At 40.3% G+C, this 24,975-nt stretch overlaps 1 protein-coding gene across 3 annotated transcripts in view; it reads left to right on the forward strand.

The window, feature by feature from the left end:
- Positions 1–24,975, forward strand: part of LOC136758511 (rap guanine nucleotide exchange factor 1) — a 76,157-nt gene that overhangs the window by 29,056 nt on the left and 22,126 nt on the right. For all 3 annotated transcript variants that reach the window (XM_066712946.1, XM_066712947.1, XM_066712949.1), the window contains exons 2-10: positions 8,069–8,214; positions 9,136–9,314; positions 10,898–11,054; positions 11,443–11,531; positions 12,597–12,749; positions 14,621–14,741; positions 15,327–15,507; positions 18,938–19,465; positions 21,426–21,628. In XM_066712946.1, coding sequence (XP_066569043.1) covers positions 8,069–8,214; positions 9,136–9,314; positions 10,898–11,054; positions 11,443–11,531; positions 12,597–12,749; positions 14,621–14,741; positions 15,327–15,507; positions 18,938–19,465; positions 21,426–21,628 — 1,757 coding nt within the window. The remainder of the gene's footprint in view (positions 1–8,068; positions 8,215–9,135; positions 9,315–10,897; positions 11,055–11,442; positions 11,532–12,596; positions 12,750–14,620; positions 14,742–15,326; positions 15,508–18,937; positions 19,466–21,425; positions 21,629–24,975) is intronic.

Here is a 24,975-nt window from a genome sequence, read left to right on the forward strand (position 1 = left end):
GGCATCTAACCATTTATTGCATCCATACTCCTCTGTTTATGCAAAGTAATGACACATTGCTTGATCTAGCTTTATTTCCACCAGCAGTTGAATAAATTCTGGATGCATTCGATAGCTTGTCAGGTAGAAAGAGAATATATAAATACTCAGGAAAAAAATATGTATTACTCTGGTAATCCATATTCAAACAGTAATGTTTTCTCTTGGTGTTCAGAAATAGACTGCCCTGCAGGCTGTGTTCACAAGGCCACACTTGATGAAAGAAAGTCAAAAGATTGCCGGGGGGGAAAGAATAGAGATTAAGATTGAAAAAATAGGATGGTCCTTTTTTCCGTAACAAATGTAGTTGATGCTGACGCGTAGGGATTGCTCAAGAAACACCTGGATTAAAATCCCCAAACGGAAAGCTACCAAAAAAACAAAAAAGCAAGATAAGCTTATTGGCTTATTTTCCTAAGCTTTGTATTACTCTGCTAACCCATAGTCACTGCTCCTGTTTCAGAGTGCGCAAGGCTCAGCAGAAATGTTTGTAACAGTTTTTGCTGTATGGAAAATTCAAATGTCTTGTCAGAGCTGGGCTTTCTCTTCGGGAGCCCATAAGAGCTTATTATATTAAATGCTCCCAACACTGAATGATGCTTGAGGTTCAAAGCACGGAGCTTGTCATAAGGTTTTGTGCGTCAAATGTATTAAAATCTGCTGAATGAGTTTAAATATGCATTCCCTTTGAAGTTGTGTTTATTATTGGTAGTGTACTGCCTAGCTCCATCCAATTATTATTTTGTTTCTACCAAAGTGTTTGCTGTAAAACACACACAATGCCTTGCTTTGAGTAGGAGGGGGTGCCGTAAATTCATTTGAAGAGATAGAACATCTCCTGGTTTTGGCAATCCCTGTGTTTTAGAGCTCAGTAATTACAAGTTAACCGAACATGTCTGAGAGCAATAGGCCTAATTAGAGGCAATAGATTTTTTTGCATTCACATAGAGGCCCCTACATTGTTATATTGGGGAGAAGCTAAACACTACTTGTCAGAGATGGGAATTGACCGGATAAAAGTGAGGCCTGTCATTTTTACAGGCGGAACCGTGTTTATTCTCTTCCTCAAGTGTGCCTGTTCTTGTCAACCTCTTAAGCACTGCTCCCTGAAGTACTTTTACAATTGCCCGAAGCAACAAGTCTCTTCAAAGCTTTTCTTCTAGTGCACCTACAAGAGCTCAGGGAAAAATTGAAACAATGAGTTCTCATATCAAGTCTTCCAGGGAGATGAAATTGTCACCTGAAAAGAAAACAGCAGTGGAGCAAAAGGCAGTAAGAGGAATCACTTTCCTTACCGGTCTCAGTGGAGGCCCTTTGTAAACTGTGATTGCAATAACACCTGCCTTTTTCAGGTCTGCCACGAGCGTTAAGGGGTTTATGCTTCTGCTCTATTGAACCCAGGCTGAAGTGTCTCCGAGCAAATTAGTTTATTTATATGATGGGAGCATGATTTTTATACACTTGGCCCAGTTAGTGCACTTCAGGGGCAGTTGTAGGTAACTTGTACCCCGTTGCAATACAAAGGTGCCTTCCCTATATATAAACAGTCAGCAAATACACACCTAGCAATTCATGAGGGTACCAAAGAATATAAAAAGGAGTTTAAAATAAAATGACTGAACCGTTTTGATTCTCTGAAAGATCATAAATGAAAAGGCCTCAAAATCGGAAATGAAAACCTGTGAGATATGGAGAATCTGCAGGGGAAAGTACATTTTAATAATTTGGGGAGCCCTATTAGGAACCCTGGCTCTTGCACTCCAGGGACAGTGGGGGAAGCAGTCTGCTGCGAGACCAGCACTCGCTTTTTGCCCAGTTTTGAGTCTGTGTATAGTCTGTTGCCTGCAGTGTGACTGTAGTTCAGGGCTGATCTGACTGGAGCTGACTCTGTCACTCTGCCTATGAGCTCCAGCACAGCCTGCGTTGTCAGTAGCTCTGGGATCAGGGGCTGCCTTTGTCTTTCACTGGAGTGGAATTAACATCCTCACTGGAGAGAGAGAGCGAGAGCGAGAGCGAGAGACTTTATTTGTGCAAACAGAATACGGGAATATTATCTGCCCTTCACTCTGTCAGAACAAGCTGCACCGGAAATGTAGCATGCAGGGAATCTTCCATTGTACAAGACTCAATATGTACAATACGTGGGCATGCCAGAGCAGTATGCAGTTGGCACAAACTATATCCAGGAGTGAATGGGTTTTAATTATTAAATGTTTTTTACTTTCCATTCCCCCCCCCCCCTCTTTTTTTTCATTTTTAAGAAACCGGTTATCTTCACCGGACTCATTTCAATTTCTACTCCAGCAGTGCTGAGCTGAAGTCATAATAAGCTGTACATTTTAGCTGGCAAAAACAACTAGCTAATTTCTCCACAGCTGACAATAGATTTCAAAGGGGGACCATTTTCATTAAATGTCCAACCACAATTGTTCAGAGCCCATGTTCAAAACCACTAACTGTCTCAGAAGACCTAGGTTACTGTGTTTCTGACATAAGTGTGAGATCAAAAAGACGCAAAAAAAAAACGAAAACAAAACTGCATTCTCTTTGTATTGTTATTTTAATTCCCAGTAGAAAGGGTTCACTATCCAATTGTTTCTGTGAGCTTTCAAACGTTATGGAAAACTCATTCGTTTTTCGTAAAAAAAAATCGTATATTTGTTTTTCCTTCCCTTTTTTTTTTCTGTCAATCTGTTGTCTGCCATTGATCATACAGTAAAACTGTCAAGGTATGGAAATAACAAAGGCAAGGCCATGCTCCGTCAAGGATTGGGTACTGACTAGAAAAGATTTTATCGAAGACGGCTCTTACACTGATTGACATCTGCTGAAATGTTTCCGTCTGAGAGCTGCTGAAATAGCAGCGGGAGAATTTTCGACGACCAACTGTGCATTTTACCACACCTACGTCAATTTCTGTGGCATCCCCAGTGAGCGGTGATGGGTGTACAGACTCTGTTGCGCAAAGGTGGGGACTGGGAACTGTCTTCATGCTAAACCTACACTAAAAACCTCACCTTTGCCCTTAACATTTAACTAGCAGATGTTAAATCTGACAATCCATCTCCAAATGTTGACAGCCCACCCCCAAGCATTGGAATGGCTAAAACTGTAAACTGCCTACATTGCACTGCCCATACAGTGTTGTATTGCGTGAATTCATCACAAGGGAAGCCAGCAAGTGTCCATTTGCATTTCCATGCTGTTTGTATCACTTAAACTCGTAAACTGCCCTGACAGTGCCAGCCTTTGACCGTGCTGCTGAGTAAATTCAAGCCCTGAATGGTTTCTTGCCTCTCGCAAAGAAAGCTTCAAAATGTCTCCATCCCAGGGAAATAACCCTTTATGCTTTTTTACATCTACAAGTAGATATTTTAGAGAAGCACCATACTTTCCCACGCAGTTCTTGACGACTAATTTGTAGTCCTTAATTATTTTTTAAAACAAATATTTAGATGATCACTAGGGAAGTATGTTAGTGTTGCACAGTATGGTATTTTTAGGCAGTTTTTCTGGTGTCGTAGCTCTGTCAGTTTGGAATTTGTCTATTTGATCAGAGAAGGTTTTTGGAAGCCTCTCTACATCTGAGATTGTTGTATGACTAATAAGATGAACAGAAAAAGGAATAACTCCTTTAAGACACGGCACTTTAAAAAGTAAAACTGAAAATGTATGTCCATTCTGCACTGCTGAAATATTATAGCTTTGGGTTTACCCATTTAAGCAAGTTGGGTCAGGCACTTAGCAGCTTTTCATAAAGGATAACATCCGGCATAAAACAAATGTATTGCTTAACTAATGTTTGCAATTTAATAGTAAATCGTAAAAGTTGTCCTCTTAAACTGTTATAATACAAGCCATTTCAGCAAGAACAAACTAAAGGAAAAAGAAAGTTACACACAAGACGGTTTAAACCTTACATTCTCTCACAAAATATGATCAGTTCCTTTTTGCATAGCAGTTTAACTAGTTTGAGGCCTTAGTAAAAGTTTAATTAGTTACACTCAAGCTTGTACCCTCTAGGATGTGTGTTAAGCCCTGCTGTGACTAATTAAGCTCAGAGCCTGAAATTACTTCAGTTGCTATACAATAGAGGTGTTTTTTTTGTGTGTTGCCAAAACTAGACTCCAGAAGCTAGGAGATTGGACATATTTAACTAGCAGCATAGTGTCTATGAAATGCTACGGGTCAATTTTTTTATTTATTTGATTCTCTCTTCCTGCTTCAGTGTGCTCCTTATTGTGTTCATGCTTATATACTTTGATATCACATAGAGATTTAAGATGAAAAGTGAACAAAACACAGTCCGTTTGTAATGTATCTCAGCTTTGCAGTTCATTCTGCACTTGAAAGTGCCAATTTTGTAGTAACTTATTCTGAGAGACTGATCCATGCTTTTTTTGGGGATTTGTTTGGGAGAATTGAATGTATTTATTGATTTCGTACATCCATCTCATCCTTTTGAATAGAAAGCTTATCTCCTTCTGTCTTCGTTTTCAAGGTGAAATGACTCTCCTTAATTGCTTTTGCAACACGTAAACTACTGAAGGAATCCAGCATTATAACTTGTTTACGAGTTTGCCTCTCTTTTACATATGTTGAATAGAAGCTTGTATTTCTGCTTCTAATAAGATTGCATCAGGACTTGATTAAACTGTCTAGGTTGTAGCCTTGTGGACACATCCAGTTTCTACAAACTTGTGCAAGAACAGCTTGATTGACAGGGTAAGAAAATCACACTCAGCCCTAAAACCAGTAGACACTCATCTTTGTGATACCAAGAAAGTAGGATTGTGTGTGAGTGCCTGGTGATTACCCTGTAATGGTACTGGTGAAATGATTACTACCCCTCATGTATCTTGCTTCTTCAACAAGAGCAGGTCTCTCCATATATTCTTTGATTAGTTGCTCACCATTATTTATTTAATTCTGTTTTATGTCACCCTGCTTACTTTTATTTTATGTAGGTCAAAGGATTCTAGTAGGAAATATTAGGTTATAAGAAAAAGTTAACCGTTTACAATGTAATTTTAATGACGGCTGTTCCTATTTCCTTTAAACTCTTTCGTGTTGCATGGAAACTCATTCTGACTCAACCATTGTGGTTTCCTTGTGTTCTTATATTGTCTTTGTGACAATGTCTTGGTATCAAGAGCCTTCACTCACTTCAGCAGAACAGCCCTGTCACGGAGTTTAATAATTTCACACTTACAGTAACAGCAGAAAAACTATAGCTCGTTTGTCATTTTATTTTAAATGCCATGGAGTGATTCACAGACATGCCTTCAGTCCTTGCGCTACTCTAGGTTTATTATCCCTAAAAGGCTACATTTGCAGGGAGTGAGGTAGCCTGCAGAAGGTGTCTCTGCGGCCTTTTGGTTTGGTTTTGTTTAGTCTCTTTGTTTCTCAAAGGATGTTTTTTCCAAAATACTAGTTATCGCTGAGACTTCAGGGGCGGAAAACATTCTCCTGTGAGTTTTACAGTTTGGAGCACTTTCAGCCATGTGATAGACTCATTATCCCATGCAGAGCATCTTGATCAAGTGTTCAGAAACCAGGGTTTAATTTGCTCGTCACCTACTCTGCACTCTCAACAACTACAAAATTACTGTGAGACCATTTCAGACTTTGTGGTTTTTTGTTTTTTTCTTTCACAAAATATTTTGTAGTTAAGAATCTCTCTTGAATCACTTACAAATAATACCACAAGCCTCTGTCTCTGCCAAAACAGTGGTGTTCCTTCAGAGCACATGTTCTCGTATTGTCTAGGTAACCTTTAGAAGTAGTCTGTCTTTCCAAGTTCCATCTTGCAGATAGTTTTAATTTGGCTTTATGAAGACTATCAGAAAACAGATTCATCTTCAGATGCCAAGCCAGTCAGCCACCTGCATTGCTTTTTGTTTTTGTCTTTAACCTTAAGTAGAATGTCAGATATCCAGTCTGAAACATCAACAGGATGTACTGTCAACAGGATTAACATCTCTGAGTAATGCAGACCAATTCAGTGACTCCATACCAGCTTGGTAAAATAAATAGTTGTGGAAGAAGTTGCCCTCCTACTTGCTACATTTTTCTGTGTGGCATTTGCAGTCACCAGTGATTCCTTTGCCATTTTTTTAACTTTATTTTTCTGACATTCATCTATGCATCCATCAAAGCTTGACTTGCTTTCAATACTGCAGTAATGCCCCTGAATGAAACCGTTGCACTCCCAATCTAAGTTTAGCCATTTTCTCATCACAGACTATATGAATGTGAAGTGAATATGAAGATGTGAATGGTATAGTAAGGCAGGTTTTCATTGCCCCTGCACATACGAAGCTTTAAGCAACAAGTCTCTGTGTATGTCAAGAGAGCCGTTTGCTAGATTGGCTGCACCTATTGAACTAGACTCCGCAAGTCGTTGAAGGGGATTCATTTTTACAATGAATCCACACGTTAAGAAAAATAATCTAAAACTGCTGAATGTTAGACACAAAGCTAAGAAGGAGGAAAAAAAGAGAACAAATAACAATTACCATTTACCAAGAGACCAGCTTAAAATGCAGACATGATTGTATTTTTAGCACATAATGTAGTTTTTAAATACATAGTTAAACACTATTTTAATGACATTTAGTCAAACCACTGGGATTAAATAATCAATAAAGATAATGCAAAATTTGGGATCCAACTGGTTATTTAATAAACCCTTAAAGTCTTTTTATGCTAAAGATCAGAAGCTGAAAGTGATGACTAATTTGACAAGGTAAAAAAAAGAAAACCTTGAGCACGACGAGACTACAGCACCACACCGCTTGTACGACGAGTTTAATTTCACCCACTGGTTTTGCGGCACTCTGAGTTTCTCAGAAGCCACTGTGTGGTCTGTGACTGTGTTGTGTCCCACATTTGAATTGGCGAGGCATGTAGCTGATTACTGTGAAGACTGAGTCAGCCGGAGAGGTGGCTGTAGTGTGGATGCTAATGAGATCGGTGTCATGCATATATCTGAACTTCAGTGTCCTCACAGTCACCCAGACACACACATGCATGCTAGGGTCACAATCTAGAGTGGATCTAAAAGGTTAAGAGAGGCTTTTGGTAAACGTTTACTCTTGTTTCCTATTGATTTTATGATAATTTAACAAGGGGAAGTCTGGTGGCAGATGCCAAGTTTGTGCTCGCATAATGTTACATCTCACTTCAACCTGCAACGTTACATCTCACTTCAACCTGCAAGGGAGGAAATACCCTCTCTCCCCCTCCCCCCCTCCCCTCAGAGGATGAATGCTTTCTCTTTTCAAATTGAAAACTGAATCCAAAACTCACTTGCTGGAGATCAATGTGTCGCCTGGTTTAAGATGGAGATTACCTTAGAGATGGATAAAATTCCATTTACTTTGCAATAAAAAGTCCTGTCCCCTGTGTGGCGTTGTCTGTTTATCTTCCTGCTGTTCCATCTTGTTACTCTAATCTGCTGCGGCAAAGCAATATTCTCATGCATGCAAACGGGAGAGCTCGCTGATGTGCGCACACACATACACAGCTCCCTTTACATGACATTCTCTTAGCATCCACGGCTTTCATGTCTCCCCCCAGCTACTGAGATGGAAAATGCATGTTCAGAGTCACTGCATGCCCGTTGCATAGGAATTTTCCTTGTTGCTGCTGCTTTAACAGAATCACCATATGTATTGCATAAACCATAATCACACTGATATTCACAATATTCTTGTGTGTCACACATGAGTAAGGTATCCTCTTAGGGTTGCCATATTCTCCTGTTTTTTTCTAAATGGAGTCTGTGTAGGACATGGTTTTGTCCAAGTATGTATTTACTGATACAATCGAGACTCGGCCTCTCTAACCCTGATCAAAATGCAACATGTGCACCACCTGTTTGAAATCAAGCCATAAGGAGACATGCTGTGAATTCCGGCTCGCTGCAAACGGCTGGGATTCAACACATTGGTCTTGCGCTTCCAGTACCCCAGCTGGTTTTATAATTTTGAAGGTATAAGTTTGCCTCTTTTATTTTTTTCTTCAGATTCCCAGCGCTCCCACCTCTCCTCCTTCACCATGAAGTTGATGGACAAGTTTCACTCTCCCAAAATAAGACGCACCCCGTCCAAAAAAGGGAAGCAGCTGCAACCAGAGCCCACTGTCAAAGCAGCTGAGAAACCTGTGAACAAGGTCAGTTCATCGTGGGAATCGGGGCCACCTGGAGAGACTTCCTTCAGCTCCCGCCGTTCAGAATAGTTGTTTGTTTACCTCTATGTGGTATAGATTCACACACTGTTTTCTTCACATTCATCTTTGTGAGATTCATTGATAAGTGACTGCTCTGGCATTATTCACAAAGTCCATCAGGCACAGATAGACATTTCCCCTCATAACTCTGCCAATGCCACCCTTTTCCTAAACCTAACATCCCCTGGGGAATCAATTTGTCCACTGTGATCTGTTTAATTGCCCCATGCTTATGTAATTTGAAAGTGACCGTTGTGTGACCTGAGATTAACTGATACCCAGGCCACGTTAGGATACTGGTCAAACACCCTACAACGCAACACTCCATGACTAAAGCAGTGGTGTTGATCCAGTAATTAACCTCTTTTGAAAGAGCTCAGAATCCCTGAAAGCCCCTTTGCTTGGTCATCTGTAGAAGCAGCAGCCTCCATGTTTGCACAATCCAAGTAGTCCAGAGAGATAACTCCCTCTTTTTCCTAAACTGGCACCATTTTCTTCCCATTATTTATATTGAGAAGAAGCAGGGCAACCAATTAAATATGATACGAGACTGAAAATAAAAGCTGGAGTTCAGGTTGAGCTGACAATTCCCACAGGAAGGTGTCATGGGAGTTACACTGAGGTGTATTCAAAGACCAGGAAATAAACTTTTCTTTAAAAATAAAAAGACAGGTAAGGACACGTAGCTCTTCATCTTGTGTGCTGATTTGTTTCTTTGCTCAGTAGGTCAGACCAGCTTTGTGACGGGGAATTGTAGCAAAAATACAAACGAGAGCAGACTGCTGGTGACCATTCCTTTAGTCTTATAGGCTTATACCAGTGACCCCTGGTGCAATAAAGTCCCTTGCCTCTGTCCCTCATCAGAACGTGAGCCGTTTGGAGGAACATGAAAAGGAAGTGGTGAGCGCCCTACGTTACTTCAAGACCATAGTGGACAAGATGGTGGTGGACAAGAAAGTTCTGGAGATGCTACCAGGCTCGGCCAGCAAAGTCCTGGAAGCCATTCTCCCACTGGTGCAGGTTGAGCCGCGCATACAACAGAGGTGAGGTCCACATTGAAGGCGGCCATATTGACAAAATAAAACGTGAACTGTGAGCGGTTTGTTATGGAAGGGCATCTTGTCTTTTTTTCTCCTGAATAGTTTTTATGGTAAACATGATCACTGTTAGAAATCCATTCCTTTAGTCTGAAGGATAGCTTGTTTATTTTTTTCTTCTTTCATTTGTGTTCATAAATTAATCAAGCCTTGTTACCTTGAAATGATCTTGGCTGAGATGTGATAGTTGACAAAAGCTTAGTTACGTGCTTCCTGCTTCATCTAATTTTTGGAAACTTTTTGGAAGTCGAAAACCTACATTTCCCCTTTCTTTGAAAAGCATGTCTGCTTAAATCACACCTATGGTCTGAACTTCCCTCAAGCCCTTTTTTTTATTTTTTTATTTTGCTGAGGTTTTTTGATTTTGTGAATGAAAGTGGTTTATCAAAAAGCAAGAAGATTGGTAGGTCATGTGGAATGAGTTTCGAGAATGCTCTGCAGTGAGAAAAGAACAAATAATCTTCCGGCAGTAATGGCATAGTTTTTTTGAATATGTATATATAAACATCTCAGTTTTCATATCTTTTCAGATTCCACCAAAATAAATGTCAAATCGAAATGCACTGAATGTCAGAGAGAAGAGATTAATTCAAAATGGCAGGTTTACAAGGCAATGAAATGCTCTTTCTGTGGTTTTAAAAGTTTCAACCTTATGTTACCCTTCTCGTGATGGATACTGGTGTTGCAGTCTGCTTATTAATTGGGCAAAAGTTCCTGGTTGTTTCTACTGCCTCTTGAGAGATAATATGGATAATAGTTAGAGTAATTCCCTCCTTTTGTATTTTCTAAGCATTGATAGACTTGATCCAGTAATCTAAAGTTAAATGTTTTGGATGATGTACAAATATTCCACCTCACTGACTGAACTGGGCATGTCCAAACAGGCCTTAGGTCTTCCAGAGTCTAGTATTGTACATGTTCATTTAGCAGCGTCATCGAATATAGGTTGACTTCCCTGAACTTAGACTAAACAGTGGTTCTCATTCTTCTGTGTGCGGGTGTTTTTTTTAAGGAGACGGGGCAGATGTGGCGTGAAAAGAGATAAAGAGCAATGGTGGAGAGCGGGGCATTATGAAGATACATTTATAAATATATATTTAGTTCATCCACTGTCAGAGATGATTTTGGAGGTTGACTCATGATTGTATAAATAAAAGGTACATACTTATCAGCATCTATACTTAGGATTGAGACACCATAGTTTGATGTAAATCTCAATATAGTCAAGCAGGCTTTTTTCCTAGACTGTTTATTGAATGGTTTTGTAAACATCCTTTTATTTTAATTTTGTATTAATTATTTTTAAGTGTATTAAATGTTTAAGTGTGTGTTCAGTGGCTGTTGCTCAGGTGGAGATGCTGTTTGAAAGGAGAAGTAGAAATGGTGAAGGACTTCATATCTCTGTAGGCAAACCTCACTGAATGATTATGAACAGACGCTTGGTTTTGAGGGTAAATCTGACACACTGAGCTTCCAGTGATCCTTCAGGTTTTCATGATGTCTCTCTCCACCGCTTCTGTCCCTCCCAGTTCTGCAGTGTCGTCCTGTCACAATCGGGTTTACCAGAGCTTGGCCAACCTCATACGCTGGTCCGATCAGGTGATGCTGGAGGGCGTGAACCTCGAAGACAAAGAAATGATCCTCACGGTAACTGCAGTTATAAAAGCGGTGTTGGATGGTGTAAAGGTGAGTTGAAGATCTTGACCATATTTGTGACTCTCTCAAATACCCTCCTAGGACACTCACTCTTTGAGCTTGCGGTCGACTCTTCAAAGGTTCATAAACCCTCTTAGAAGATAAGCTTCTAGACCAAGAGTAGCTGCCTTTCGAAAGATTCAATCGGTTGCGTACTTTGTGCATGCTTCAAAATATGCTTGGGTGTTTCGCCTCATCCCCTAATGATGACAGTGTGGAGAAGGTGCCATCTTAAGTCCCAATATAACACACCAATGGTATCCCTAGCATTTGAAACTTAACTTAAGCACAGGGAGCAGAAGGAAAATCCTCTTTAACCATGTACCTTTAAAACAGGTTTCTTCTGGTGCGGAAATTAAACTCTTGTGTTTTTCTGTAGGAACTTGTGAAACTCACCATTGAGAAACAAGAGCACCCATCACCTACGTCCCCAGTGAAGCCGATGTTGCCTACCTGCAAACCGGAAAGGTGAGGGCGGAGAGAAACCAAAAGAGACAGAGGAGCTGTAACCGTGAACGCTCCAAGAATGCCAATGCCTTTAATAAACATGGCTTATTTCTCTGAAGACTTCTTTGTGAGACAGTACTAGTCTGTCCATCATTATTCTGAAGATGACTCCTTCTGATTTTATATTGTCCATAACCTCAAACTGTGTTTTGAGCTCCTGAAAATCTCTAGTTTATCTCCGATGTATTTACTTTGGGTCTTTCAGTTTCAGGATTCCTCTTCCCAACGGACTTCTCTAAAAGGGAAGCGTTCCTTTTGTTCATGACATGTGCTGTTTGCTAACTAGACAATAATGGTTTTCGTAGGTATTGGCAAGTGTGTGTTTTCTGTCAACCATCAGTCATTGCTTGACAGCTTTTGTCTTATAATGGTTTAAATAATTAGCTGATGGCTTTTTGGAGGCCCCTTGCTTCACATTACATTTTTATTTTTAAAAAGATAAATTGGGTTTGAATTTTATATTAACTGCGCAATACGTTTGAAGAGCATGAATGCCAAAAACAGGTGTTTTTTTTTTTTTTTTTTTTTTCCCTCTGGAAGTTGGAAAATGTAGAAGCGGTTCATGTGTACGTTTTGGCTTTAAAAACAGAGCAGTACCAAATGCCAAAACCATGAAAGCCTAAAGACAAGGTAGCCTTACAGGAAGCATTAATTGTAGGCAGTCGAGGTATACTGGTTGATCACATGTTCTTTAACATTGTAGCATATTTTTAAGTTTCTCCCTGACAGAGAAAAAAAAAATGAAAATCTTGCCTGTGCTTATATTTTAAAGATCATACAACTATTGCGTGTCTCAGCATTAAATCAGGAGCTAATAACAGCCCAAAGAGTTTTGAAACCTTCAGTTTAATTGCTCCAGGCAGTTGTACACTTGTCCTTGAATGATTATGGGTGGGCATCTGTGTTTCTGATTTTCTTTTGGATTTGACCTCCTCTTCCCTAATGTAGGGGCCTTTTGTTTCACGTGGCTTCTCCAAAGAATACATCAGACCAAATTGTATTAATCATGGCTGTTTTAAATCCCAGCACTACAGAGCTTCCCCTGAATGAGAGGGAGAAGGAAATCCTAACCAAGACAACCCCCATGACACAATGTACAGAGATCGTGTTAGATGCCACAGATGAGGATGTGGCCCCACCAAAACCCCCACTTCCCGGGCTGAAGATCCCCGAGCACAGGTGAGGCACAGATTCCGGGATTAACCCATTTCAGAAACTGGAAGAGTTACCTGACAGCTGTTTGCTCTGAAGTGTTATTTCTCAGTTTTGTAAAATTGCCACTATATGCAACTACCTTGCTCTAGTTGGCTTTGGCCGATTCTGAGTGACAGCTGAAGACCGTCGGGGTCACCTGAAGGAAGGACCCATCCTCACAATCATCCCTGTGTGGTGTTATGAGAGAACGTATTTGAAATTGCCACAAGCACAAATTTAAATTCACAAACTTTTTCCTGGCAATGTTTTGAAAGAGATAATACATGCAACACTATTTATCGTATCTAGATTTTTTTTCCCCTAAGATTCTTTGGAGACTTGCCAATTCAATTCGAGAGTGGTTTTCTTTACACATCAGAATTTGCTGTTTCTGTTCCTGCAGTAGTTCAGCTTTCATTGTTTCAGCAACTTCCCTCTATTCTCATCCTTTTCTGGTCTGCCTGACACTTCTTTAAAAATATTTGAGCAGGCTAATAGTGTATTTTAGTTTGAGAAGTAGCTCTCTGTCGGTCTCTCCCTCTCTCTTCTTGATAAAATACAGAAGTGCTAGTTCCTGTTATAGCCTGGCCTTCACATCTCCTGCTAGCTTTGAGGAAGCTTCTTTTAATATGGTAATGTGTCATGAGAAAAGCACCACACTATTTTTGCCTTTTTTGTAGATTTTGTTTTATATTCAAGTTGCAAGAAAACAGAATAAACAGTTATATGATAATGTTGCTGACTATCATGGGGAAAAATGTGTGTTTAAAAGCTAAAAACAAGACTATATATATCACTATATATTATATTACTATATCTATATATACATTACCTATAGATACTCTAAACCCCTTTTCAAAACTTTTTTTGCCTTATAGCCTGGAATTAAAATGCAGTAAAATATATATATTTTTTAATTTATCTACACATCATACCCTACAACTTCCAAGTGAAATAAATATTAGAATAAATGTGTAGAAAATTAATTTAAAATAAAAACTGAAATAGTTTGGTTGCATCAGTGGTGTATATACCCTTTGTATAGCAATCCTAAATTAGCCCGGGTGTCACCTTCGCACACGCCAAGTAAAGTGGTGTACATATGTGTATATAAATGTATTTGTTTATATGTATAAATATAGATGTTCTCACGTGTACAAGAGGAGGCTGCTGCTGCTCTTCAGAGCTGCTTTTTTACGCACTTGAGGAGATCGATGAAGAGCAATACAGGACTGGGTCACAGCCTGTATCTTTTCCTTTATTTCTAACCTGCACTGACGTTAACCAAGTGCTTGTTGTACTTATGCAAAAATAGTGGATCACACACTCAGAGGTCCAAATAGGCTTCTATTGTGCTTTACTAGATGCATGTCAGACATAGCAAATGCAAGTGACATCTCCAGAGCAGTAAGAGAGGTTGTGAAGCTGCCACCCATTTCCCCACCCCTGCCTCTCTGTCCACTGTCCCCTTGGTGTCTGCAATTTACTGCTCCCTTGTAGTGATGGTTGCGTGTGTAGCTACAGAACGCCAATGCCATGAGAGATGGACTGTAGCTGGCCATAGTGCATTCTTGTGGCACTGCCAACTCTGGAGTGGGATCTCTGCATTTGTCAATTATGGGTGATAAGCTGTTTTTCAGGAATTTATGTATCACTTCCTGCAATGAGAATGGAACCATGTTAGCAGAAGAATGCCGGCCTATACTTGGAGGTCACTGCTTCTTTTTTTTTTTTTCTTTTTTTTTTAATTGTTTCTACAATCACAGTTTTCCTCTTCATGTTTTGTGTTAACTTGTAAAGCAGGGAAATTTATTCTTTGCTTTAAACCCCTTTTTTATTGTTGTGGTCTCTTCCAGTCCCCCAGCTCTGCCCCCCAAAAAGAGGCAGTCCGCGCCCTCCCCCACCAGGGTAGCAGTGGTGGCCCCCATGAGTCGCACAACCAGTGGTTCCAGTCTACCCATTGGCATCAACAAACAGGTACTGAGACGAGGGGTGGAATGTATAAAAGGTCGCATGATTTTGTTCCATAGTTAGTCACTCTAAATACTCATTAGCAGTGACTTTTTCTTTTCACTCATCCTCGAAAGAACAACTCCAGGACTTCTAAAGAAATTGCAGTGCTTACTCGTGGGTATTATGGCATGAATTTTTTTGTGAGATTAATGCCTAAGATGGGTGCTTTCTATGAATAAACCCCGGGTTTTGCCCTGAGATGTATCAGTCCGGAAATTTAGAGAGCAGAGCACCTTCTGCTCACTTCCACGAGGGCCACACGCATATAGTAATGCTGCACTGGGTTAAATTGGGGAAAATACAATAATTTTGCAATATATATTGATGTATTTTTCAGATAACTAGCCTAAATATACATTTAATACTAAGTCTAATACCCACATTACAATAGTAACATTTTAAATGTATAATTGTCTATATTGACACTTTATTGGGTTGGGGGGGATAAAAAGCCAACCTTAAGTGATCTAAATACCAACATGCTAGTTCAGGATGCAGTACCTGTTCTCCGATGTATGACCAGGAGGGTTGGGTGTGCTCTGGTTTCAGGAATATGATATGGACTATCTGCACCGGCGGCTGTCCGGAGGCAGTCACTCGTACGGTGGCGAGTCCCCGCGGCTCTCGCCCTGCAATAGCATCGGGAAGCTGAGCAAGTCAGACGAGCAGCTCTCCTCTCTGGAGCAGGACAGCGGACAATGTTCACGCAACACCAGCTGTGAGACGCTGGGTAAGACAAAGACACGGGCAGCCCTGCCCAACACACAAACCCACTTCTTCATTCCCAGGCCTGGAGAGAGACATAGCTAACTGTGGGGAAAGATAGTCTTGGAAAAACAATAACAGTTTATGTGGACCGAACAACTCAGGTGTGTAGTTAGTAGTATTTCTATGTATGCTGCATAGCTTCCCATTGAAGAAGTACATTCATTTATGGCAAATGCTAAAGGTGGGAGTAGCAGTGTGTTCTTGGGGGGGGGATGACAAAATGATACAGAGGTGTGGAAAATGTTTTTGAGACTGTAATAACCAGCACCATTCACGCACAAAAAATAAGAAATCCCCAGCTACTTGTATGGAACTCCCCCATACACCCCAGAATGAAATCAAACAAAACCAAATCAAATATAGATGTGTAGTGTTCAGATCAGTCTGCAACATCCTCATTTTTATTTTGTATTTTTGGAATTTGGAAGATGACACTTGTGATTAGAGAGAGAAGGTTTACACTTACTGATATTATGTTCTTCCAGTTTCTGTTTTTGAGATGTAGCGGATGATGGGTGATGCAAAGACGGATCTCGGGGCATATTTCAGTTTCTTCAAAAAGACCCATTTTCCTCTAGGAAATTTAGAAATACTAAATCCCTTAAATAGCTTTTAAAAAAAATATATAATCACAATATAATGTGTGCATTTCAGTCCAAGAACTGGAATGAACATCTGTACTTCTGTAAATTTGAAGTCGTTCATAACTAATCATTGTCATCGACTTTCCTGTTGCAGAGTGAAATCATTCCAAGTTATGGTATAAGGTTACGAGAAGCCTACATGACAAAAATCTGTGCACTGTTCACTTAAGGTGTATTTTGTTTTATTTTTATTAGATTGTGTAGCGAATTCTCTTCAATAAGTTTGCTTTCAAGGACTGATTACATAGTAAAAACATTTAAAGTTCTGTCTAGTTTTTCGTCTCTTGACATTAATCATGTAATTGACACCCTGCTGCCCTGGTTTTGACCTTGTGATTTGCTTTTAAGAGCTGGACCTCAGGGAGGACATTTTGATTAGATGAATCAAATATTTTTGCCAGATGTCTTAAGTTTCGGTACTTTACCCCCAGGCTCCTCTCCAGACTCCTTTAGTGAATGAACTTTTCTAAATGTAGATCAAATCATTTCAAATGCAGTGAGGAAAAGACATGGATTCATTAATGGAAGCACTTTGGACTCCCTGACCTGAGAGCTTAAAATACTGTGTGTGTGGCAATGATTCTTCCGCGATCCTCTCGCATCCATATCACCTCGCTTCTGTGCGGGGGGGAAAAAAAAACTTTTCCTTTTTTGGGCGGAAAAGTGCAGCCTACTTTCTTGGTTCCATTGATTTGATCACCAGTAAAGGCAGTAAGACAAAAGCATTGAATTTGTTCCTGTTGGGAATTAAGATTACCACAAATGGTCCAGTTAATGGGGGACTCTTATTCAGTAGAGGACTGTGTGGAAGAACTGACTGAGAGTGACTAAATTTAGTAACAAACTCCAAAGATTTTAATGGGGAAAAAAAGAAAATAACTTATTACTGAAGGCAATTTCAGATCATCAGATTTGACTCTACTAATTGCGATCTCTGTAAGACTGACATTTACATTCACCGGTGTTAAATGATCAAGCCGTAGATATAAACTGATCTGACACAGAACCTGTTTGTCAGATTTAGCACGGTGTGCTTTCACCAGGTGGTTTCATATATTAAGCATTAATGTGGAACTGCAGACTGCCCTGGGAAAATTAAATTAAATGTATTCTTAGTTGAATAGGAAGGCTGTGGGACATTTTACCAATAAAACCAAATAGGCTCCCATACCATCCCCTCACCAGACATACAAATGTACTTTCATACGTAATATACACAAAGTTGTCAGAAGAGGTGCAGCAGCAGAATATTCACACTACAAGCTATAGAATAAGAATCGATTAACAATGTTTAGTATCTGCCATCGTTTCCTGTAGGCACTGCATGAGAGTGTGGGGTAAGATGTTTGATGTGTGAGTTAAGTGGTACTGGAAATGAGGTAATGGAGAAACCGGGGTTGTGCCATACCTGATCTAGAAATCTATCTGCATAAAATCAAAGAACTCTCTGTGAAAATAAATGGCCAATCGTTTGCGAAGCAGTGCAAAAATGCTCACTTACATTGTTTTTTTTGTTCGGGTGACATTGCTCACAGAATATTTTATACTGTCACATTCTGGCAATGAAAAATATAAGAATAATACAATTCATAAAAGGCCATTCATGTCACATCCCATGATGTTGTACAGGAAATGAAAACAGGCGAAACTTGGGCTGTGCTGAAAATTGTTCAATAAATTCAATGCAAGCAAGTAAAGCTTTCCTTTTGGAAATGGAATTTGTATTTCATTAGCCTTATAACCAAAATTAATTGGTTGATTGATGCTTTTTCATAAGGTATGAGTACTCCCTAAAGTCCTGTACTACACATTTCCTGTAGTGTGGAATTGCTTCTTTTAAACCACTTTTTTTTTTTTTTTAATCATGGTTTGCTTCCTGTTTATCAAAAAAGGCTCAAGGGGGATTCTTCAGCTATTACCCACTTGGTTACTTACCTCACTGTCTTATTCGGCCTGTGTTTTATGTGGTGACAGTTACTGTTCTTCAGATGTTACAGTAGAAACGTGGAAGAGTAGCTTAAGGGCGCTGGTGTCACCTCTTCTCTTCAGATCTTCTGTCTCTTTACAGCTGACTTCAAAAGGAAAGCATTCACTGTGGAGATGACGTGGTCCAAGGGTAGATTAGGGGTACACTTAAAAAAATAGTCCTGTGGAGTATTAAATTATCTTGTGTGTACTTATAAAGACGTTAATCTTTTATCTTCTTGCTCAAATTATATCAATACAACTTCTATAAAATGGAAACTACTCTTTTAAAGAAAATCTAAATTACGTTGTTGGTTAACCCATAATTCACTTGTTGTACTAGTATTTTGTTATTCCTCGAATGATAGTATGTTACAACAATAAAATCTACAATGTTAGTTTTTTAGGCTATGTTGTTTTGGTGTGTCTTATTCACACCTTGTATTTTAATCAAACGTGAACACATACATGGCACGGTGTTAATCCGTTCAATTTCTGGCTTTTGCCCCAAAGCTAAACTTGGCAGGATGTACTATGTACTAGGATGACTGAGCTCTGTTGTAGAAGAACTCTAGTCTAAACCTTAGATGCATATCTCTTACAAAAGAATAAGTCAGTAAAGATTAGAAGATTAGCGGGCAAAGAGGTAGTAGTATTTAATGGAATATAAAGCTGTTGAATTCCTCAGTCGGTGAAAATCTTAATTAATGAACAACCATTTTGTTTTGTTTCCACTGCAGTGCAGACTATATAAACCTTACCTCACACTGTTCTTTGTTACAGATAACACTGAGAGCTACGACCCAGACTACGACTTCTTGCATCAGGACCTGTCGAACACTGATCACATCCCCCAGGTGCTGGTCGGGGGCGTTTTGAGCCCTTTGCCCGAGTCTCACAGCGAGTCATCCTCTCCATGTCCCGGGCAGCAATTCAGCTCCCCCTTCAACACCGTGTCCCCACAGCCCCCGGAGTACTGGTCCCCCCCTGGGCAGCAGCCCATTCCCCAGCCCGCCTGCATCAGCGCCCCCCCCGCCCTCCCAGAAAAGAAGCGGCGCAGCGCGGCCTCCCAGTCCTCCTCGCACTCCTCCGACAGCCCGGGCTCCCGTGTCTCCTACGAACGGCACCCCTCGCAATATGACAACATTTCCGAGGAAGACCTCCAGCAGGTGCCCCCCTTCCCAGTCTACACCCCCATCTCGCCACTGCCCCCATGCGGCACCGGCGCCTTCCCCACCGAATTCAGCGCCTCCGAGTCGTCAGACATCCCCGAGAGCCCCCCTCCGCTGCCGGAGAAGAAAAGCAGACACAGTGAGTGTCGGGGTGTTGGGTTGGGTTGGAAGGGGGTGTGGGGGAACTGTCGTGTCAATTTCAGCTTTTGTTTTTTTAATTTAAGTGAATTCCTGCCAATCATGGATATCCCTTTCATTTTTGCTGAGAGGAAAGAAAAGTATTTATAATACTAAAAAGCTGTGATTAGCTTGTCCACCGCTTAAAAATGAGTAAATAGACAAAAGACAAATTCTTAGTAATGTTATATCAGGTTCCACTTCTTAAGAGATTCAATTACATTGTCAAGAATGCGGCTCCCGGCCTTTAGTGGCAAGTTTATTTCATTACCACCAGTCAAAATGGCCGGCTGGAGATTTGATCTGGTTGGAAAACCCCACAGTCAGGCATTTCTATCATAAACTCCCACTGAGGAAAAATACACTGATCTTAGTGCCTTTCAGAGGGATTTTTTTATTTTTTTTGGCTGCTAATGTAAACCATGGATTTCTCTTCAGAATTCCCTCACGTGTGTTTATGGTGTTGTCTTAAATCTCCGCCGGGCACGTTTTACGCCAAATCTTATAGCTCTAGAATGTTAATAGGAAGTGAAACAAAAATATTGAACAAGCTGCAACAGGTTCCTAAATCATGTTTGAAATGTTTTTTAACTGGTATAGGTGTTATGTTGTCTGCTGTGAAACCATCAAAATCACTTTTTTGGAAGGAAACTTTAGTTGTCATACATTGATAACCTTGATGCTGATGTCTTTATCCAAGGTGATGCACTGATGCTCGATTGTTCAATCAAATGCAAAATTATTATATATTTTATACACGACCTGTAGCAGATCATTAGTGATCTAGTGTAGGATAGTGTTATATAAACAAAAAACGTAATGCAACATAAAGTGCAGCCGAGAAATACATAAAGCGTCTGCGATAAATGAGTCAGAGGGTTAGTATATAACATGTTTACATTACAATACTTCTCAATAGCTTACAGGAATAAATCTAAATCACTACTAAATTACTAGCCACAGTTTTGAAGTCTGACTCCGGTCATTAACTCATGCTTAACCTTCATAGCTTATGTGACGCATTGCTCTTGGACTTCTTTGCTCTCCTCCTGCGTTGTGGAGAATCGCTCGGTGCCTCCACCCCACCAAAGTGGGATGGCTCTCTCCCTGCGAGGTCTCTGAGCTGCTATCAGTGAATAAATCACTGGGTTTAATCCAGTTCCACAGCTGGGTTTCCAGCCATAACTTCGGGGGTGGAGGTCTGGGAGGGAAATGGTAATATCAGCAGAGTGAGGTCATGCGGAATAATGCTTTTGTTGGTGAAATATGGGAAATCTCTCGGTGAATAGAGCGGGAGGCTCTCCCAGCTATGCAGGAAATGAACTCCAGAGTGTGCAGAATAGCTCTGGGGGCATGATGTAATTTCCTATCGGCTTATTGACTTTCTGCCGCATGAGAAGAACCAGAGGAGTTTGCGGCAGGCCGGGCAGTGGGGATGTTGAGTTTGTGCCGGCATGGGAGCTTGTATAACTTAATTGAAGTATTTCTAACTGACTGGCCTGCACCAGAACATTACACACAGTAGGCACAACATCACCCTCTTTGGCTTCCTTGTGAAGGTAACGTGTCAATCAGATCAGCCATGCTTTCACACTAGGCCCGAGTTTAATGTTACCACACCTCTGCGTTATTGGACCTTTTAATTTTGATAAGGGGATTCACAGAGCAGGTTTGCTGTTGCTGAGAGAGGCTCGTCTGAGATTTCCATAAATGTCACCGGGGTCTGTTTGCAGTATTGGGCATTTCCCTTGTCCCGTGGCACTTCATGATTCCAGGTAATTGAATGAATGAAAGCCAGTTTAGTGTTTTTTTCCTCCCATGTCTCTGTGAAAAGAAAGTCCCAACCCTGCACCAAGTGCCCCACCTGGGACAAGAATGACGTCTGCTCATTTTGGTTTGGCCTGTGTTTTACCCCTCTCCAGTCCTGAAGTACATGCAGTTCGTGGAGGACTACTCAGAGCCGCAGCCCTCAGTCTTCTACCAGACGCCGCAGAGCGAGAGCATTTACGAGCAGAGGAACAAGCGCTTCCAGGAGGTGTACGGGTTCAACGACTCCTTCAGCAGCACGGACTCCGTTCACGAGCTGCATCCCCCTCCTGCCCTCCCGCCCAAGCAGAGGCAGCTGGTGAGTGCTACACTGTGCCCCTCACCCCCAAGTGTCACACAGACACCTGCCCCTGGACAGACACACAGACTCACACACAGAGCATGGCAACTGCAAGGGTAGGGCTCTCGAGAAGCACAAGGGCTCTTTTTGTAATGTTCTGTCTCTTGTTGTTGTTGTTGTTGTTGTTGTTGTTGTTTTTAAAGATCTTCACATCAATAGCAGCTAATTTCCTGTTTTTTTTAAGAGGGTTTAAGCTACCGATTGTAAGATAGAGAGTAAAGATATTTTATCATGAGTCTCCACATGCAATGAGTGTTTGATATTTACGTTACTTTTGTTGCACCACTATGATGTGCTAGTGTGACTGTTTTTATCAATCCCAAGCAGAAGGCACGCTGTACACACGCAATAGGAATAGGGGTAGGTCATTCAAACATACCTGCCACACAGTTAGGGGATTATTATAGTTATTATTTTCAGTACGCACAGGTATAGACACTTCAAAATAAAAAGTGTGATAATTATCTACAGTAAGACAGCTTTGCATAAGAAGCACACCAGATAAATACTAGGATAATCAGGCACCAATATATTCTTTTGAAATCTGGTTATTTAAGAGTGATCCTTCCAGTGTGCTCAAATGTCCTCACCAATACCCTGGGACACTTCTCAACAGCAGTCTGTGAACCTCAGTAATGGAAAGCAGGATGACTGACCTCGACAGGAAGTGCTCTTTGGCTCGGAGATGGAAGTGTGTTATGAGATCAGAGGGTGCTGTTTCTTATTCTGTTGACAGTAGTCGACTGAATGTACATGCTGAGCGAGGGCCTGACACTATATCGGAAAGCCTTCAGATTTCTGTGCAGCTGCTTGCAATTTCAAATCGTTTTCAAGCATCATGAAGTATTTCAGTAATGTCTCAATTCCTCTCTGGCTGATGCACTAGTATGTTCACTCCCAAAACAGATTACTCACAGTTGACCACAATTATCAATTAAGGATTGAAAAGTGGATCCTTTGATAACTTTGGGGGGGACAAAAAGTGTATGTGCATATATATTTCAAGATTATTAGAAAAATGCCTCCATGTTCAACAATTATTCCTGGCTCTAAATTAGAACAAGTCTTGACTTTGAGTTTGATCTTATCTCCAATCCAGTGGGTTTGCAGCACAGAGGGGTGGATGGCTGGGCAGGCCTGTGTCTTTGGGGGTTGGGTGGTTTCTCTCTCCCAGCACAGGAGATGCACTGGCCTTATCTATTCCTTGAATTAACACCTACTTTTTATGACTTCTCAGAAGAGGCTTAACAATCATTATATTGTGCCTCAACTTCATCAGATGGATCAGGTTATGTACAGAGCTGGGTACATATGTTTATTTAAAGGCCTTCATCTCCCAGCTGCCAGTGCATTTCTTAAATGTACTATTTGTGCAGTGCCATCTTCATTTTCATTGTAGGGGACTTTTTTGGTGCCAGCTTAAGTGTTAACCTCCATGGTTGAAGTGTTGTTTGGTATATCGGAAACGTTTCACAACACAATAATCTCAGAGAGCCTTGTTTTTTGATTATATAATTAAACATTACACACAGCCTTATCTATTCTAATATTAGGCTTATTTAATATCTGTTGGCAAACATGTTTTCCAAATTAACAAGTGCAACCCGCCCCCCCTCCCTTCACGAGTTAAGGTTGTATGATCTGTTCAGGTAGCTACTGGCAACTGAATGAGAAGTAATGAATGAATATGAAAATAAAATATTTTAAAATTCTGTGGTGAATTTAAGAAAGGAAGGCATGGGAATGAGATAAGGCTTTATGAAGTTTAAAGGAAAAACCACTTACAACAGTCATGGAAAACACATGGACTGTTGTTCTTTGATGTTTCTCAAAAAATAAATATAACTACATCAAGTAATTCCTATATGTTAACGTCAATTTACTTGGATATTTGAACCAAAACGAATTACCCAATGAACTCCAAGTATGAAGACTTCTCATTATACTTCTGTGGTGACATTTGATGTTTTCATAAACTATTTCCTGGACAACTTTGCCATGAAATTCCAGTCCTCTTTCTGATTTCGTTGCTGTTTTCTGACTGAAATGCTTATTTTAAACCCCTTTCTTTTCAGCTGATGCTTGCTCCCATGGTATTTAAACCGGAGCTTTCGTGACTCATTTTCCCCCTCGGAGATGAGTCTTAATCTGAAAATCTGCGACAGACTTACAAGTTTTAGAAAAGTAATTTTAAAGAAGCATTATCCATGTTTAATGTTTTTGAGAGAAAAAAAGTTCTAACCGAAACTCCATAATCTGTCAGTTAAGGACACAGGATCATGGCGGGTTAGGTTTTATCCTAAAATAAGTGGTGTAACACTTGATCTTTTTCTGTACACATTTGGTCGGAGATGACACAACCAATAACCAATACATCTCTCCAGTCAGTTAATTGTCAATCATCTTAATAGTATGACCTTTTATATATCTATATATCTAGACTAAACATACCAACATAATACAAGTTATTTAGGATTCAAACTGCAGCTGAATTAATTTAAAATCCCATTGGGAAGACTTGTGAAAAGTGGCCAGCTTTTTAAATATATTATTGCAAACATTTTTGGGGAGCACCTTTTTGGCTTCCTCCATCTCACTTTTGTTAATTATATATATAAATATATATATAAATAGAAATAAATACATTCAGTAAAGTGCCAAGAGCATCTTTCTCAGCAACTTCAGTGTCCTCCCCGGTCCTTCCCCGAAGGTGAATGGAAAAGGTTTTAGTTTCTTCTCAGTCAGGTGACCAGCTGAGTGAGAAAACAAGTGGTTTTGACACCTTCTCATGTTGGTTAAGACTTGGCTAAGGCCCTCTTCTTATTATTTTCACCTTATTTTCCTGTCTTCTCTTCTTTCTTTCCACACTGACAGACAGATATTCATGTATCATCTAGGTAAATCAAATCCCTGCTGAGTCACCACTTCCAGGAACATTGATGCTTTGGTACCTCAGCACCTGAAACAAGGAAGAGGTTAAAGACTTGCTAGTTAGTGTTGCGATCCAATATGCCTAGATGCTAAGGCATGCAGGTTGAAAATAATTTATATTGCATAGACTTTATTGTGGTCATGATTCAAATAATTAACAGTTGCTCTTCAGTGTAGAAGAGGTTTCTGTTCAAGACATAGTGAAATCGCTAAAATCAAAACAAAAGGCTTTACACTGTAAAAGCAAGAAAGATTAAGTATTTGTTGTCTTTAAGAACTCACATGCAGGCAATCAAGTATTGTGTTGGCTTCCAAGAGTAACATTGCCCATTCTTTTGGCTTTTTGGTTTGTTTTGACACTACGCACAAGTCAA

Source organism: Amia ocellicauda, chromosome 9 (assembly GCF_036373705.1).
Source record: "Amia ocellicauda isolate fAmiCal2 chromosome 9, fAmiCal2.hap1, whole genome shotgun sequence".
Lineage (NCBI taxonomy): Eukaryota > Metazoa > Chordata > Actinopteri > Amiiformes > Amiidae > Amia > Amia ocellicauda.